Raw genomic sequence first — 16556 nt, forward strand, 5'->3', positions numbered from 1 at the left:
ACAGACCTTTAATGATCCTGTGGGGAGACTTCAGTTGTCATAGCATTACTATGAGACACAGTATAGATACAGAAAAATAGATTCAGCTAGAAGTACAGCAACCAATAATAACTAACTAATAATAGAAAATAAAAAAAATAGTCTGCAGATAGTAACGTACAGGGATTAGGAAAAGACTCACAGAAACCAGGTATAGGCCTACTACAGAAATCTTGCTTGGCCCTCAGCACTTTGATTCTCATTTATTTAAGTTGCAAAGTGCAGTAGCACATATTCCATGTTTAATAAATAATGCCACATGTTATGAATATGAATCGCGTTGTCCCCCTGAATTTGCCTTGAGAATTTCAGCGATGGCTGCCCCAGCTTCAGCTTTGTGAAACAGCCATGACTAAGCTTGCTGATTCCTTGAGCACCACTGTATCTGTTCACTTTCATCCGTCACCCCTTTAAGGCTAATACTTGTTTATGTTTTGCTTGACAGAAGTGCCATATTTTCAACTGAAAAAAGTGTAATTCAACACTTTTTGACATTTGTTGAAAGGGTGAAGTATACATTTGTGCAATGAAGTATACATTTGTGCCCTTAACCTGATGAGTGGACTTTTTCAGTCAGGACAACCAGCAGAGACAGCAGAGAGGGGTCCTCTGTTAGCATGTATCCGTATACTGACCGTTGATTTAATGAAACTTCTTTAGTGCCTTGAAGGTCTAAAATTAGAATGGGCTTACATGATTAATTAAAGCCCAGATGAAGACTTACAGTGGTCGAACCATGTTGGGTTTTTAACGATTTAGCCCCTATAATAAATCATTTTTTATTTATTTCCTTACTTGTTGATTTTCTCTCTTAGATTTTGGAGTGCCTGGGTTGCTTTGCTGTTTAACCGGCTTACATACAGTAGGTGTTCTAAACATAAGCCCACATTGTGGCACATTAGCTTGCTGTCTTGTTTGCCAGTCACATTTCCCCTTTAGAAATGCACTGCCAGTAAGCCCCATGAGTGTGAATAACACATTATATTCACACCCTGTAAGCTCCTCGCATTTACCTGCTGTTTCTCAATTTACAGTTCAAAAAATACCCCAGTTTGGTATTTGTCCAAATTTGCTCAGTTCCAGATATAACCCAGGTGCTTTGAAGTGATCTGACTGTGTAATTTTTGGCCCAGTTGGTCTTTATCTGACCTCTGGTCAAGGCATTGACCTCTAGGACACCACTGTCCTGCCGTTGCCTTATTTTTTCTCTCATAGTGTTGACATTCTCTGCTTGAGGAGAAGGCTATAATGGTCCAACTTTGACATTTTGGTGATTTATCATAGGCCTAAATGAGGAGTTGGTCTGTCACTGGTTGTTAGTACATACAGTAAGATCAGCACAAACATGCTGCTCAGTTTGGTTTAACCCATGACCATATCATTAGTGAACATTAAAAATGATTCAATTATTCGAATAGTCGACTAATCAGTCGAGGGGTAGCCTCGATCTCCAGACTTTTATTGTTTAGTTTTGCTAAAAAATAAAAGCCTGGACCAGCGCGTCGGTGTACCCGGTATAGGAAGTGTTTCATTTCCCCAACCAACCAGAGTGCAGTGGGCGTCGCTCGTAATGTTGTGTTGACGGGGTGGGGGCTGACGGACAGATCGGTGAACCAATGGGATAAGGCGCATTCTCTCTGCGCTGATTTTAAACCCGCCCCTCTATACACAAAATCAGGAAGGCTAGTGCAGCCTAGTCGAGGGGTGTCTGAGTCGACTGCCAATCTCTTAGTCGAATTATGAAAAAAACAGTTTTAAATTTTTTAGTATTTATTATTATTATTTTTTAAATTATTAACACATCCACCGCCAGAGGTTAATCTCATAATGTACTCACCAGTGCCAAGGTGTTTTTGTTGTTTTTTTCATGTCGCCATAGATCTTGTTAAAATCCTTAAGATTGAGCCGTACACGGTCTGTTTACAACCGCGACATCCCACTGTATCTCCCAGTGAAAACCATGTGTCAAACGGAGCCGCCATGTTTGAGTTCTGACCGTTTATGTTAACATGGGAAATGCGAGGATGAAAAACTACATAGGTTTAAAGGGGTTTTTGTGTACGACTTAGAATGGAGGCCGACGGGAAACAAAAAACGGGATCGCACTTCCGGTCGACTTCGGGTGGTGTTACACTGAAAATGGTCCCCCTAGAAAATTGAAAAAAAAAAAGGAAAAAACACCCGGACCGTAGGACTACGGTTTCGGCGCTTAACAGTTGGATTTAACGGACCGTAGGACTACGTTCTTGGCGGTGGATGTGTTAAGAGGGAAAAAGGAGGGGCCCAAGGATAGACCCCTGGGGGACCCTGGTCAACAAAGTATACAGGATTTAAATGGTTAAAGTAATACTAGGTAACGTTTTCAACAAAACTAAAGTTAAATTGTATATCTTTTGTGAGTGGCAAAAGTTTCACAACACCCACTCCATGAATTTCACCCCCGGAAGCCTTTTATTTATATATTTACTATTGAACGGTGGACAGGGGGGACTTTCCCGGGAAAATGACGTCATCTGGCCGGAAAACGGAGGCGGAAATGCACTGGTTTCCTGTTTGGCCAGGAACTACCGCAACGGTTTCCTGTTTGGCCAGGAACTACCGCGCTAATAACAAAAAGGAACCTCACGCTGATTTTAAGAGAATGTAGGATTGGAAGATCGAAAAAGAACAGAAAAAGAAAGCACAGCTCATGGTAACTAATGCTCCACTGGCTAAGAGAAACGATCCGCAGATAGTATAAAACAATTAAAAGAACGCTTTTTGAAACGCTTCCGGCTTCCGGTGAAAACAAATGGAATTCTGGGTAATCGAGGACTACGGAAATTGTATGCAGTGACGGTAGTGACCAGCAGAGGTTGCTAAAAATCGTTATTTGTGATTCTGCATTGTACAACTTTAAGATACATGGAATGCTAAGACAATAAACATTCTAATTATAGCATAAATGAGGATGATTACATTAGTAGTTTAATTTAACATTTATTTACATATGTATTGAGGGAGAGCCGACAGAGTTTTGATTTGTGCAGTTATTAATAATCTTTGTACATTTTGTACAAAATGTGATGGGAATTACAGCAATGGACCAAAATGTATTCTCATCATAAAACAGAATTATGCGAAAAACATCTACACGTTTAGGCAGTGCATTCATGATTAACTGAGAAATAACAACTTAAATGAATAGGTCACTAAACCATTCTATCAACATGAAGTGAAGTCATTAGATTAGTTGAACTGCTTTTGATAAAATAGGACATTTTGTGCCTTGTTGTCAGCCTGGGTCTTCTCAGGTGGCAGTCCTCCTGTATTGGAGTCTAGTCATGCAGGGTGCTTTTTGGGTCCTGTCCTGCTGTTGTTTAAATGCTTGCATTGTAGTTTCCTCCCGCCTGCCTTCTGCCTTGCATGTCGTCTGACCTTGATGAGAAATTTTAGTAGTGCAGCCGTTACTGGGGAGGCATACGCCATTACTGGTCAGATAAAGAAAGACATAGACATGCTTCCAAATATCAGTAGGGAGACAGACCAGCTTGTTTAGCTCCACACAGGTAGTAAATGAACTCTCTTTGTGATGTTCATCTAAAGGCAGCTCTCCACCGCACCGATATCGGCCCGACTCTGCCGCAGAAGGCATTGGAAAGCGTCTCCTGCCGACAACCTGTTGTAGATAGCGCCGTGCCATCGGGTCGGGACATCTAGATTACCGTCGATCAACGACCGAGCAGGTTCGGTCGTGTCCCGACCGGTAGAGCCGTCGATAGCCGTGGGGTAGTGAAGTGAATCAAAGCACGAGTAGAGAAACGGTTGTTGCCCCTTCTCTAGCCCCTGTAATCAGTGTTGCCATGTCGACTTATTATAAGCGACTTTGGGCTTTTCTGTCAAGTTGCTTGAAGAAATTGGTAGTTGCAGGTTGCGTTTTTTGGGGCTTGTAGTTGTGTATAGTTGCTTATTTAGGCTTGTTATTTAAACCAGTGGTTCTCAAATATTTTCATGAAAAGGTTTTGTGCATTTGTGTTGTTAGAATGTTTCAGAAAATATTCCAAATATTCCACATTTTATTGCAAGAGTTTTTGAAAATAGCCGAGCTTGTAGATCTGTTATTTTCAAATAGCCGATGCATATAAGTTTAGAGTGCTCATGTGGCCTAAGTTGCTTCTTTTTGGGTTGTTTTCCTAGACCTGGTTGCTTATTTCTCTCACAAAATATGGCAACTGTCTGTAAAAATGTGTCCTCATTAACGTCGGCAGACAGTTTGTGCTGAACTAAATGCCAACTTTTGCCAACAGACTGCCAGTCTGTTGTAGTCTGAAGTAGTCTGAAGTAATCTTTTTGGTGGAGAGTCACCTTAAAGGAGTTTGTATGGTCCGTTGTGTGCATGGCCGTAATCCCATGGGAGAGTGAGTGAGTGTGAGATCTTCTGCATATTGACAGGCAGCGGAGGAGTTTTGATGTCAAAGGTGGGGTGGGGACACACAGTTAGTGCAGAGAGACCCTGCTTGGAAGGCAGGGATCCAGGTTGTTCATGCACAAAACCAACAGCCGATGGGAAAGGACTCCTCCCTGAGTCACACCATTTGGAACCGGCTGAACATTACATTTCCTACATGGTTTCATTCAGCAAAAGGTCTCGCAGCAGTCCAGCAAAAACATTCCGCAAGGGGCGTTCCCGTGGCCAATAAAGTAATGACAATCACATTCACAATCTCTTAATTCAAGTGCCGCAGCGCAGTGTTCATTAACTCTGCTGCCTCACCGAGGCCCTTGGATACGCTCTAGCCTTTGATTGTCTTTCAATAAAACTATATTTGATATTGTGGTAAAGTACAAAATGCTGTGAAATATTCGAAGAAGAGTTGAAAGGTCCAGACAGATAATATTCCTCAAGTCAATTTATTGGGTAAAAACAGAGTACATTGGTTCCATGGAGTCCTCCTACTGGCAGCCTGCCCGGCCAGGAGTGCACGCACACTTTCTATTTTCAGTTTGGCTTGTTGTATACTGTAGCAGAGGTCCATGCATGAGGTGTGGGGAAGAGAGGAGGGTCTGAGACGAGCTGATTGGATCAACCTTTGATCGGTTGCTGATTTGTTTCATGTTATTTGATCAGTGAAACATCATTGTCTGCAAGTGAGCGGCAGGAAGGGAGGTAGTGAAGACAATGGGCTGTTGCCTTGTGTCTTCTAGGTTAAACAAAGGAATTATAATTATAATGTACACCCAAGCTTAAGGCCAGCTCCCATCTATCTCTTTGTCTGTAGCTGAAGTTCCAGGGAGTTCTTCTTGGACAATGGGTCAGGATAAGATAAAAGAATGCCACCCCTGAGCTAATGAGATCAGGCCTATGTAAATACAACTATTGAAACAGATATGACAGAAATGATACTAAAATGACTACGTATATCCAAGAATATGGGGTCAAAATATACTACAATAGATATAATTATCACCCACATGTTACTGTGGGTGTGTATTTTGGAGCGAATGGCATCGCGCAGCACAATCATTGTCTTCTTTGAATAGACTAGCATCTTATATAAACTCAATTGACTCAAGGAATTGACACTCTCACTTCTGCTGATTATAGTCATAATAATATGATAAAATAAAATTAACGGGTAGCGGGTAGTGCCAAGGGATAGTGCAGGGCTGAAAATAGGGCTCTGTATTCCTGTAGGAACATTGGGTATTGGGGTATTGGGAGATGCTTTCCTTTGAGAAGCAAAGTAGTGGTATTCCATGTATGAATTACAGTGGTTCTCAAACTTTTTAATGTCAAGGACCCCCACATTGATATGTATTTATCCGCTGACCCCCAATATGTTGTGCCAGGGAGGGACACCCAGAAGAGAAGATCTGTGTTAAAAGATGTCTAAATTCTTCACACATTTTAACTTTTTGTTTTTCCTCCAAGATTTTTCAAAAATAGCCGATCTACAAGCTCACAGTCACAATACTTGTAGATTCAGCAGCTTGTTTCTTAAGATAGGCCATCAAATTTTACCATTTTGTTTTTTAAAGGATAAACTGTATAGCCTGTGTGATTAGCAACTAAGTAATGCAAAGCATTTGGCAGTAGAAGCATAGTATGATATACATGTACTGTGTGTGTCTTTAAGATACTTGTAATGTCTTTATTGTTGCTTTCTGTTTGACCTTCTCATGTATTAAGTAAGGCACACTTGTTGGAGCAGTAAGAAGGTCACATTGGCAAACTACATCATTTACTGTATTTTGTTCAGTGATAATGATATTGCAATGTAAGAACTCCACATTGTTTACACAAAATAATAGCCTTCTTTGTTACAAATTGCATTGGCTGTTAATTCCCGCTTTGGAATTCCCGCTTTCCCGCATCCCCAAAAGATCTTAACTGTACAGTTCTCCTCCGTATTGATCCACATTGTCATGATTGACTCAGAGTTGTTTGGGGGTCTGTCATAATAACAAACACAGCTTGGTTTTAGACTATGAACGAACTTTGAGAGTGACTCTGAAGTTGTGTGGAGGTATCGATACCTGTTTGACACGTCCTGTAGTGTAGACTGTAGAGGACCAACAAATTGTAGTAATGATATCATGATATCATCTGTAAATCTGTGCCAACCAACTAGAGTAACAAAGCCATTCTTTCTTCACGCTGCTGTCCGGAACTGACTTATGTTTTCTTTCTGCATAAATGTTTCAACACTTTACATGATTTGATTTGTAGTGAGGCATTGTGTTGTTGGAATGAATGCCCTTGTGCTTAATGCTATAATGAATTAATATGCTCTACACACAACAACCTATTATATGATGTATATCAGTAGTAATCCATGATATCCATCTTTACATTTGCGCCAACCTATTCAAGTAACAAAGCTATACCATCCCCCCCTCAGCGCGCTGCTGTCCAGAATGGACTGGATGCAACCACTGTATGGTTTTCCATGGATGGCAAGGAATAAAGAATGAAGGAGAACATTAAAATGCTGATGAGATTCATAGAGTTAAGGTCAGAGTGGTGTCTTAGTGAGATTGAAATAGAGGGGAACGGAGGGATGTGCTTGCAAAGAAAAGCAAGAACTTAACAAGCTCACCAAGGTTCATGGCTTTCTAGTTAAAGGCCGTGTTTTCTGCAAAAGTGATGATGAAATTGCTATTGGCTGTGCAGCTTCAGAGCCAGAGAGTGACTCCTCAATCCCGCACTTGTTGCCTTGTCATCATCATCATCATAACCTTTATTTCAACTCGGAATACAGTTGAGGGGCAGGCCCTCATTTTCAATGTAGCGGAGATTGTGTGTAAATGAAACCTTTTTACATTCTCTTCCGTTCACGTATAGGTCTGAACAATGCATTAGAAACTAATTTCGATTTCTAAATCACAGAGGCTGCAATTAATTGCAAAAAAGAGGTGGGGGGATCCGAAGTAGAATTCTAAACAAGGTATTCTTGTGTTTTAGGTAATATTTGCTCATTTCACCCTATACTAAAAGGACCTTAGTTTTGTGCATGTTTAGCTCACAATTTCAGTATATGCAAATCAACTTGCAGTGAGCTTTACGTTATTGTTGTGGTTTAAAGTTGTAGACGTGGATTGACTTGAAAAGACTTGCCGATAATAGTCCCTGGAGAAAAGCTTGTTTTACAAAGGAAATTCAGATGTTCATCATGGTGACGTTAATACGTATTAGCTGTAGAAGCAAATCATTTAACCCATTAAGACCTGAGGCCGATTCTACAGATGCCTTCTAAATAAGCAGTTCTTACACTTTCAAGATTAAAAAAAAAAACTAAAATAGCAGATGTACAAGCTCGCAGCGCGGCACAAAGCTTGTATATCTGCTATTCTTCCTTTCCCGGTTTTAGTGGGTTTTAAGGGGGGCTTATCACCCAGTTGGTCTACAATATTAGGGAAATCTGGTGATTATAAAAAAACAAAACAACAACAACGGTATGCTTTGGAAAATTGGCAGTAGTAATGTAAAGTATTCCTGACTTGTAGTCAATGGACTACACATGCAATTACATCAGTAATCCGGTAAGCCTACTTTAACCATATGAACCCTAGCATCCCTATTCTTAAAATATCCCATTACGCAAACGTTAAAACAAATTAACTCAAATTTGAAATAAACAATGCAAATAAACTGTAAAAAATATGCATATTCAAAAAAGAGTGAGAAGAAATGTAGCTTACTCCGACCCCTTCTCCATGAATAATAAATATCAATAACACACTGGTAAAAAAAAACATATTTTATTTTATTTTTTCACCAAATTGTTCAGTCCTAATATTGTAAATGTCTTCAAGTTGTCCAAACAATGGAACTGAATATTTTTTTACTAACTGAAACACTTCATGTTGACTGACAATGAATGACAATGAACCCAATTATTAAATCCCATTTCCACATTTTCTTTATAGTCCGCCATCCCCTGTAAGCCTTATTTCAGCAGATTATCTGATTTCTCACTGTGTCCATTCAGTCTCTCCTGGAGAACTTGGAGAGAGACATATTAACACAATGGTGCACAGTGCTCTGTCTAAGCCTGACAGTAATGGGGGCTTTTGTATAGAAAGCACAGTTGGTAATAGGCATGGCACTTACTGTAGCTCTCACATTATGCAAGACATTTTGCATTCTTACCAACCATTATGTACACAAAACCTTATTGGATGAAACATGGAAATGTTGGCCATTCAATTTTGAAAAGTATGTAAGAACTTTTTTTTTGGATTCCCTATAGGATATGGCTTAAAAACAATTGTGAGCTTTGGTCTCATCATTGTATGCTTGTTTACCTGCTCAAAACCTTTTTGTTATCTATCTCTGTAATTATTACATTATTTATTATTTAATGTATTATTTATTTATATCATTATTAATGTATTGTGGTCCTTGCTCTCTTGTCTACTAGAGCAGATGTTCTCAAGTGGTGTTCCACGCCACGGCACACTGGCGTGCCTTGAGGCAAGGTCAAGGTCAATGAATTTGAGACCGCCAATGCACTGATAAATTGGTCAACAGCATCCCTTCAAAGAAACCAGAAAATACTGTTCCTGAATAAACAGTGGTGGGTGGTTTGCTTCAAGCCAAATTTTTTATAAAAGGTACAAATTGTCAAATTCCCAGGCAGCGCTCTCTTTGATTTGGTATCTCTGACTGTGTTGTATGACTGTGTAGACTTGGCTCCGGTTGATCAGCTGTTATCCATTCTCCTAATTGTCATTAGTTACGCACCTGCTTGGTGTATGGGGTGTGTGTGTGTGGGGGGGCCAGCCAGGGAACTGAGCTCATGCTTCCTTCAATGCATGAGGAGTGAGCAGGCCGCTTCTTATCACCTGACAGGGGAGAGTTTCCCCGGTAGGACGTAGCGCGTGGAAGGAACACGTTATTCCAACCAGTTCCTTTCCCCTCCATCAGGCGCCCCGGCTGACCAGGGGGAGGCAGCATAGAGACCAGGATTACTGCATGTTTTTTGTGAGGGTACTACCGGAGAACAGAGGGGACACAGGGAGAACATGCAAACTCCACACAGAAAGGCTCTTTCGCCAACCCCACCTAGGGTATGGGCACTGATGACGCAGAGGAGAGAACACGCCCCCAGCGCCCACAGTGTCCCCGGCGGAAATCGAACCCAGGACCTTCTAGCTGTGAGGCGACAGCTCTCAATGCTCTCAAATGCTGTAATTAGAGTAAAAAGTACAATATTTGCATCTGATATGTGGAGTTGAAGTACTGTAACAAAAATGGGAAGTAAAAGTACCTAATATTTATACTGTGCATTGTAAAAGTACTGTACATTATTTTATAGTACTTAGGGTGTGTGTGGGGGTTGGAGTTTCCACAGTAAGCAGAATTGTGTACAGTTTGAATGGAGTTTCTAGGTGGAAATATGTACTAGTAGTGTGGCAAAGTTTTGGGAAGAAACTATAAATAGTTTCGAGCACACAATTAGAATTCTTAGACAAAGTGCCCAACCGGCAGTAGTGAGTCGCTTCCATAAAGTTACTATATATGATCAGGTTGCTGAACAAATCTGGTTGTTATCAGATTTGTTCAGCATGTGATAAATGCTGGTTATTCCGCTTCCCCACGTCGCTTCTCCTAGTACTCAACTGTACGCTGATTGGCTCGAATTTGACCGACTCAGGTGATGGCCAACTAGTGCTGATCTTTACCACACATATCAGATGATGACGCACTTACAGCAAGACAATGACAGCTTGCCTGGCATACAGCGAGCTATGAAAAAAGTCTACACAGATTGCTTTCTTGATTGCTTTCTCTCTCTCCTCTCCATCTGTATGGCTGATATGAGGTCTACATTCTTTGTATAATCTACTGTATAAAGTTCAAGTTGTGGTGGGCGGGTGAGCATGGACATTATGACTTCAGTGGAAATCAGTCAGTGTGTAAGGCCCCGATTTGTGCCCATAAATGAAGATCCCTGCGGTCAGCACAAATCAATATTGTTAGGCAACAGCTGTACATGTATGCCCATTATGGAGACCCTCAACGTTAGGCAACAGTTTCTGTTGTGAAAGACGTCACATGCCCATATATGGAGATCCCTGATGACAGAGAAACAGGGAAAGAAGGAGAAAGGGATGGGGAGAGGGGGATGGAGAGGATGACAGGGAGAGTGAGAGGGGGAGGGAGTGAGAGAGAGGGAGGAGATACGGAAGGGGAGAGCCTATTTCAACCACGCAATAACCCAGCCAATGCTGGGTACCGAAACCTGTTAGGGGTTGCTCTCGAAGCGGTGACCTTCTGATAACCAGACCGCCTTGACCTACCAGATGGGTTTGACCTTTGATGTGCCTTAGCCCCAGAAATATTGTGAACCACGTAGTAGAGTGCTAATTATATATACACAAGCTTTGTTTGCACAATCTTGCAAATCAGCATTTTTGGAATGAGTGATGGTCGGCAAACCTAAGCAATTTGATGGTGACTGGTGAGGTGACAGCAGGTACAATTATCTGTGAACAGCAAGTGAAGCGACCTAAAAGTGGAGGCAGAACTCACGCGGGGGGGGGGGGGGGGGTGAAACTGAGAGAACTGCAAGAAGTCTGGTTCACACTTAGTGATGGAGAGGGCCCTGTTTGCTATGGGGCAGTCCTGTGAAGATGATATTGAATAGTCAGCAAGCAACAACCTATTATTTTTTGGGCGTTGTAGCCGCCCCTATAAGTGGGGTTGGGACACCTCATTAGCTGTATTGTGATTGGCTCATTAGTACACCCCTAGCTGTACTGTGATTGGCTGACTCTATTGGCTGACTCTATTCAGCACTGTGATTGGCTAGCGAGACACATGATGACATTAATAACCTATAAATAGGATTATGCACTTTAAAGTGAGATTCCATCACTATGATGACCACTGTGATGACCACACCGCCCACTTCACACTGGGTGTGATTTTTAAGATTATAATCTAGCCTAATCTAATCTGTTTCAACCCTAGTCTGGTTCACACTTACTGATGGAGAGGGCCCTGTTTGCTATGGGGCAGTCCTGTGAAGATGATATTGAATAGTCAGCAAGCAGCAACCTAATCTTTTTCAAGATTATAATCTAGCCTAATCTAATCTGTTTCAACCCACAAATGTCCACCTCCTCTTTTCTCACAAAGGTGCACGTTCTGCCCTCGTCCTCCGTAGCTCACCACCCACCCCTGTCTCTCTCTCTCTCTCTCTCTCTCTCTCTCTTTCTCTCTCTCTCTCTCTCTCTCTCTCTGTTCTTCCCTCACTTCATCTCCACCACAAGCTCTGAGGGGAAAAATAAAGAAGGAAAAAAGGGATGGTGGAGATCCTTCTCCATTCTGTAATGCTGCTAAGCACTGAATCGATGGACAGTTACCACGGTAACAGGGAGGCTGGCGCCAAAAATATATTCTATAGAGCATCTTTGATACCTCCCACTATATTCAGCTTGCCTGGCTGGCGCATCTGCCCACATAACACCACTCTGTGCTCCCAAGACAGCATGCATATGACACAAAGCTCTTGTTGAATGATATGCCAAACACCCAGACGTAAGTTTAACCAACTGATTGTTACGCCTCAGTCAAGCCAACCCCATCCACAGCCAATTCCTAACTTGTCTAAACCTAACCCTACTGGGGCATCTAGGAGGCACAGGGGTAGAAACTAAGGTTCCAACTCTGAACACAATTGATCATGTTCATGGTTGTGTATCCATTTTGGAAGGGCGGGTCTGTCGCTGCATTAGTGAATCCAACAGGTTGATCAAGGCACATGTGGGGTGTGAAACTGAGAAGAATGGCATCTACCTCCACGTGCGTTATATCCTCCCTGTGAAACTCTCACTGTCAGGTGAAAAGAAGCTTGTATTAGAGGAGACATGTGATTGTCTGTACTCTCTCTAGGAGCTAGGACTGTTTGTAGGAGTAAGCAGTGACAATGGACTACAATACATAGCCTATATGGGGAATACGGGAATTGACATTACTAAACTGGGAGAAAAAAGTTAAGCACAGGTCATGCTAGCCACTAAGCTGTTCCAGTTTCATACTATATACTATTTCTAACCGAGTATACATGTAGTAAAATAATATGTGCCTGTACAGATGTATACTAATTCTAACCGAGTATACATGTAGTAAAATAATATGTGCCTTTACAGATGTACAGTATACTAATTCTAACCGAGTATACATGTAGTTAAATAATATGTGCCTGTACAGATGTATACTAAGTTTGATGTAAAGGAACACTGTAGTCCTGCAGTGCAACACATAGCGGAAGGGAGCTCACTTCTGGAAAAAGTAAATTAATCAACTTGTCTTTGGGAGTGTTGTCTCCGTCGTCTCAAAGGAGAATGATAAAACTAACATTTTTGCAAGTTGTTTTCTCTATATAGCTTTTTAATTTGAAACTGGCAGTCCCAGCTCGATGACCTCTGTCAGCACACCAGCCTGTAATCTGTCAGCACACCAGCCTGTAATTTCCTGTTTACAAAGCGGTAGTATGTGACATTTTTGCATATTAACTGCCAAAACCCGGTTATGCAATAAGTGTTGTTTGCGTTTGAATACCCGTTGTACCCGTCTGTCTGTCTGTACCTTTTATGCCCATATATGGAGTTCTGTGTCGGGCATGGAGAAATACGGAGTCCAGGCCAGGTCGATATTTTCTTTGTAACCTTCTATCTGTCTGTGTCGCCTTTATGCCCATATATGGTGATCTCTGTGTGTGTGTGTGTGTGTGTGTGTGTGTGTGTGTGTGTGTGTGTGAGTGTGAGTGTGTGTGTGTGTGTGTGTTATGCTCATAGTCTGAGTTCGCTGATGTCATAAGTATATGCCCATATATGGGCATGTACTTATGACATCGCTAGCTGACGCTAGTGGGTGGGCTAATGTACGCTAGCTACCATTGAAGCGACACAGTGTTAATAGTGCGCTAATAACAGAGGCAGTATGTCTCAGGCTTCAGATATTCCAGCAGTTTCTTTTTTGCATACAACCCTGCAACGGCTGTGTTCCAGTCAGTCTCTCACACTCCGTATAGATGAAGAGGTCCCTGTCGCTGTCATTGGACTTCACAGATACTTGTCACAGCAGCATCAGCACCGGTCTGATGACACGTACAGCTACGATGTGACGCTCACTGATGGAGTGTGGCAAACTAAATGCGTTCTTCATCACAGTTTAAATCACCTGGTGCACACAAATGTCCTTCGGAGTGGAATTGATATCAACATCACTGACTGCTCCTTTGTTTACAACGAAAGGAGACTGGGCCATGGTTACATTTGCGTCACAAACGTCAGAAGTTGTGGTTCAAAGGGTTCTGCTGTACTACCAACTGTGAGGGATGTGAATTCCCTCCCTGTGTTGGTCAGGGATGGCATCGGAAATATGGCACTGCAATATGACATGCCCCTTCAGGTGAGCCGAAAACATTACCTCTCTCTCTGGAATAATGAGGATCCCGAAGGCAGCATATGGGCCTCAGATGGCCCTCCATCTGATGTGGTGCTGGACGTGTCTAAGATTACCCGTGTGTGTGACCTTGAGTCCTCTTTTAGAAACCAAAGGAAACGCCTCCCTCTTCTAGTGAGGATAATACAAAAATCAAGATTACGCTACTATGGAAAATCTGGACCTGACCCATTTCATTACCCATATCAGGCATACTTTGAAGTTGCAGACCAGAGTGGCATAATGTCACTTGTTTTGTGGAATGAGCTTTGCCCAAAGTGGTACCAGAGACTGAATGTAGGAACAGTGTTGTACCTCCAAAGCTATACCCTGAAGCAGAGCTATACTAAAAGGTCCTGGCCTCAAATGGACCACCACAGAATGAAGATATTTAACTCAGTAGAGATCTGCCTGAATCCTCTGAGCCCAGCTGCAGTCATTACTGTAATCTCACCAAAATGTGTACCATGTCAATGGGCATTGCCTGAGGTTGCCTACCAATTTGCCACCAGGTCAGACTTGGACAATTTGGCCAACGGCTCAGCATGTGATGTCATCGGTTTGGTAACATTTGTAAGTCGTGTTGAGAGAGTGAAGAGTAAGAAACTAGACAAATACTGGGCATATCGCTGGGTCCATGCAGTGGATGGGACATCGAAGCATCCCTTTATCTTAGAGTTTTTTTCCTCCTCTAGGCCAGACATCTTCAATTCTATCTGCCCAATGACGTTCTTGGTTTGCACTCAAATGAGGGTATGCCAAGTGAAAGGCTCATTGCCTTATCTCACAAGCAGTTGTGAGACAGAGATATTCATTACAGGATATCACAAAGGTCGGCCATATGTGTCTGACCCAAGGGTGAAGAGTTTCCTCCAGTGGACCAAAACCCTGAAAGACAACGTCATGCTTCAGAAGTCTATTGTTGGTGGCCATTATTGCTTCCCTCACCCCCCACAGATCTTCATTCAGTCGGTGGCAGATGGCTCATCTGACATTCCTCTGGTTGCTGCAGCTGAGTTGAAGAGGGAGCTAGAATCACTTCAATACAGACAGCATAAAAGACTTGCAATTCAAGGACAGATCATGGCTGTCAGATATCTGAAATTCCCAAAGAAGGCAGATTCAGACCAGGAACATGTGTCAGAACAGTCAGAAAGTGTGTCAGCCGCACACAGTGATCGGAGGACAGAGGTGCTGATGGAAACATCTCCCTCCACTGAGAATGTCTTGGGAAACAAACGAAAAAGAAGACGTAAAAAGATGGATGCCCAGCAACCCTACATGACCTGTGCTAGGACTCAAACAAGAAGGTTGGATGGGCCTGGGTCTACAGCAGAGGGACAAGAGCAGGACGAGAGCAGGACGAGTCGATTGAGACAGTTCCTCTTTTCCTCCCAGAAAGAGGAACAGCAGGATGAGGAGTATAACGGACAGGAAGACATAAATCCAAGCCCATCAGCTGACCTACAGGCTCACCCCAAATGTGGTCGGTTGTCCTGGGAAAGTGATGCTTGGCCCAAGCAAAGAGCAGAAGTATCAGATCATCTATGCCAAGTTGGTTTGTTCCAAGAAAGCTTTGCGCAGAGGTTTGAATATGATGACAAGGACCTTCTCCTGCACTGGATTAACCTTCATCCTTCCCGGTGGGCACCTGAGCAACCCACAGATTTCAGATCAAATGTGGACTGCCCAGGATACTACCAAGTAACAATATTAGGCATAAACAGGGAGATTGCCATAGATGCTGCGTTCTTTCCCGTTATGTGTTCTGGGGACCCCAGAGCTGTAGGGCTTGTGCAGGAACCCCATGGCAACACAGTGCTGTCGTGCCTTGAGTCAGGTTTCCTTTGCCCTCTCAGTGAACCTGTGAACCAGAGTGAGGCATGCTCTCCACACCCAGAGGAAATCCTGAAGACAGCAGAGGAACTAAAAGACACACATCTTGTGTGCGTCCTTGACCTGTGTCATCTGGGTGGTGATAAAGTGGAGGTCCTTATCAGTAAGGTGTACAGAATGACAGATGTCAATGTGGCCTAGGTGTTGGAGGCAGGAAGGGATTCCCAAGTCATTAGTTTATTACGACACAACATTGTGATTGTTGATAGTCAAAGCAACTCATGTTTGAGCCTTTAATAAAATTGAGCTGTCTATAAAAATGAATAATAAAGAGATAAAATAAAATAGTACCCGTTGTACCCATCTGTCTGTCTGTTTGTGTCCCTTTTATCTAATACTGTATGGAGATCTCTGTATCTGTCTGTCCCCGTCCCTTTTATGCCCATATATGGAGATCCCTGATGTCAGTATACAGTATGCCCATATATGGACATATTGGTTGGATCGGCATTTCCGGACAACCGCTTATCCGACTGACTCGGCGGCGGGCACCGCACTCCCTCAGGTCCTCGCCAATGTGCGTGCCGTGTTTGATGTTGGTCGGTCCCATATATGCGTATAACCATATATGGGCATAGTGGTTGGATCAGCACTTCTGGACAACCGAATCTCCATATATGCCTGTACATAGGCGTAGCAGTTTGATTGCCGGTTCTGTACAACCACCGATTTGACCGACTCGACG

The 16556-nt window shown here is 42.6% G+C and overlaps 2 protein-coding genes across 7 annotated transcripts in view; both read left to right on the forward strand.

Annotated features, from left to right (window-relative positions):
- Positions 1–16556, forward strand: part of dlg2 (discs, large homolog 2) — a 204717-nt gene that overhangs the window by 51925 nt on the left and 136236 nt on the right. The gene's annotated exons all lie outside the window — the stretch shown is intronic.
- On the forward strand, positions 13472–16012 carry LOC308090054 (RPA-related protein RADX-like; the record flags this gene model as incomplete). The annotated part of the gene is made up of 1 exon (XM_080435085.1): positions 13472–16012. The coding sequence occupies one exon, from the start codon at positions 13472–13474 to the stop codon at positions 16010–16012; it is 2541 nt and encodes an 846-aa protein (XP_080291211.1).

Source organism: Gymnoscopelus braueri (assembly GCF_963280865.1).
Source record: "Gymnoscopelus braueri genome assembly, chromosome: 8".
Taxonomy (NCBI): Eukaryota; Metazoa; Chordata; class Actinopteri; order Myctophiformes; family Myctophidae; genus Gymnoscopelus; species Gymnoscopelus braueri.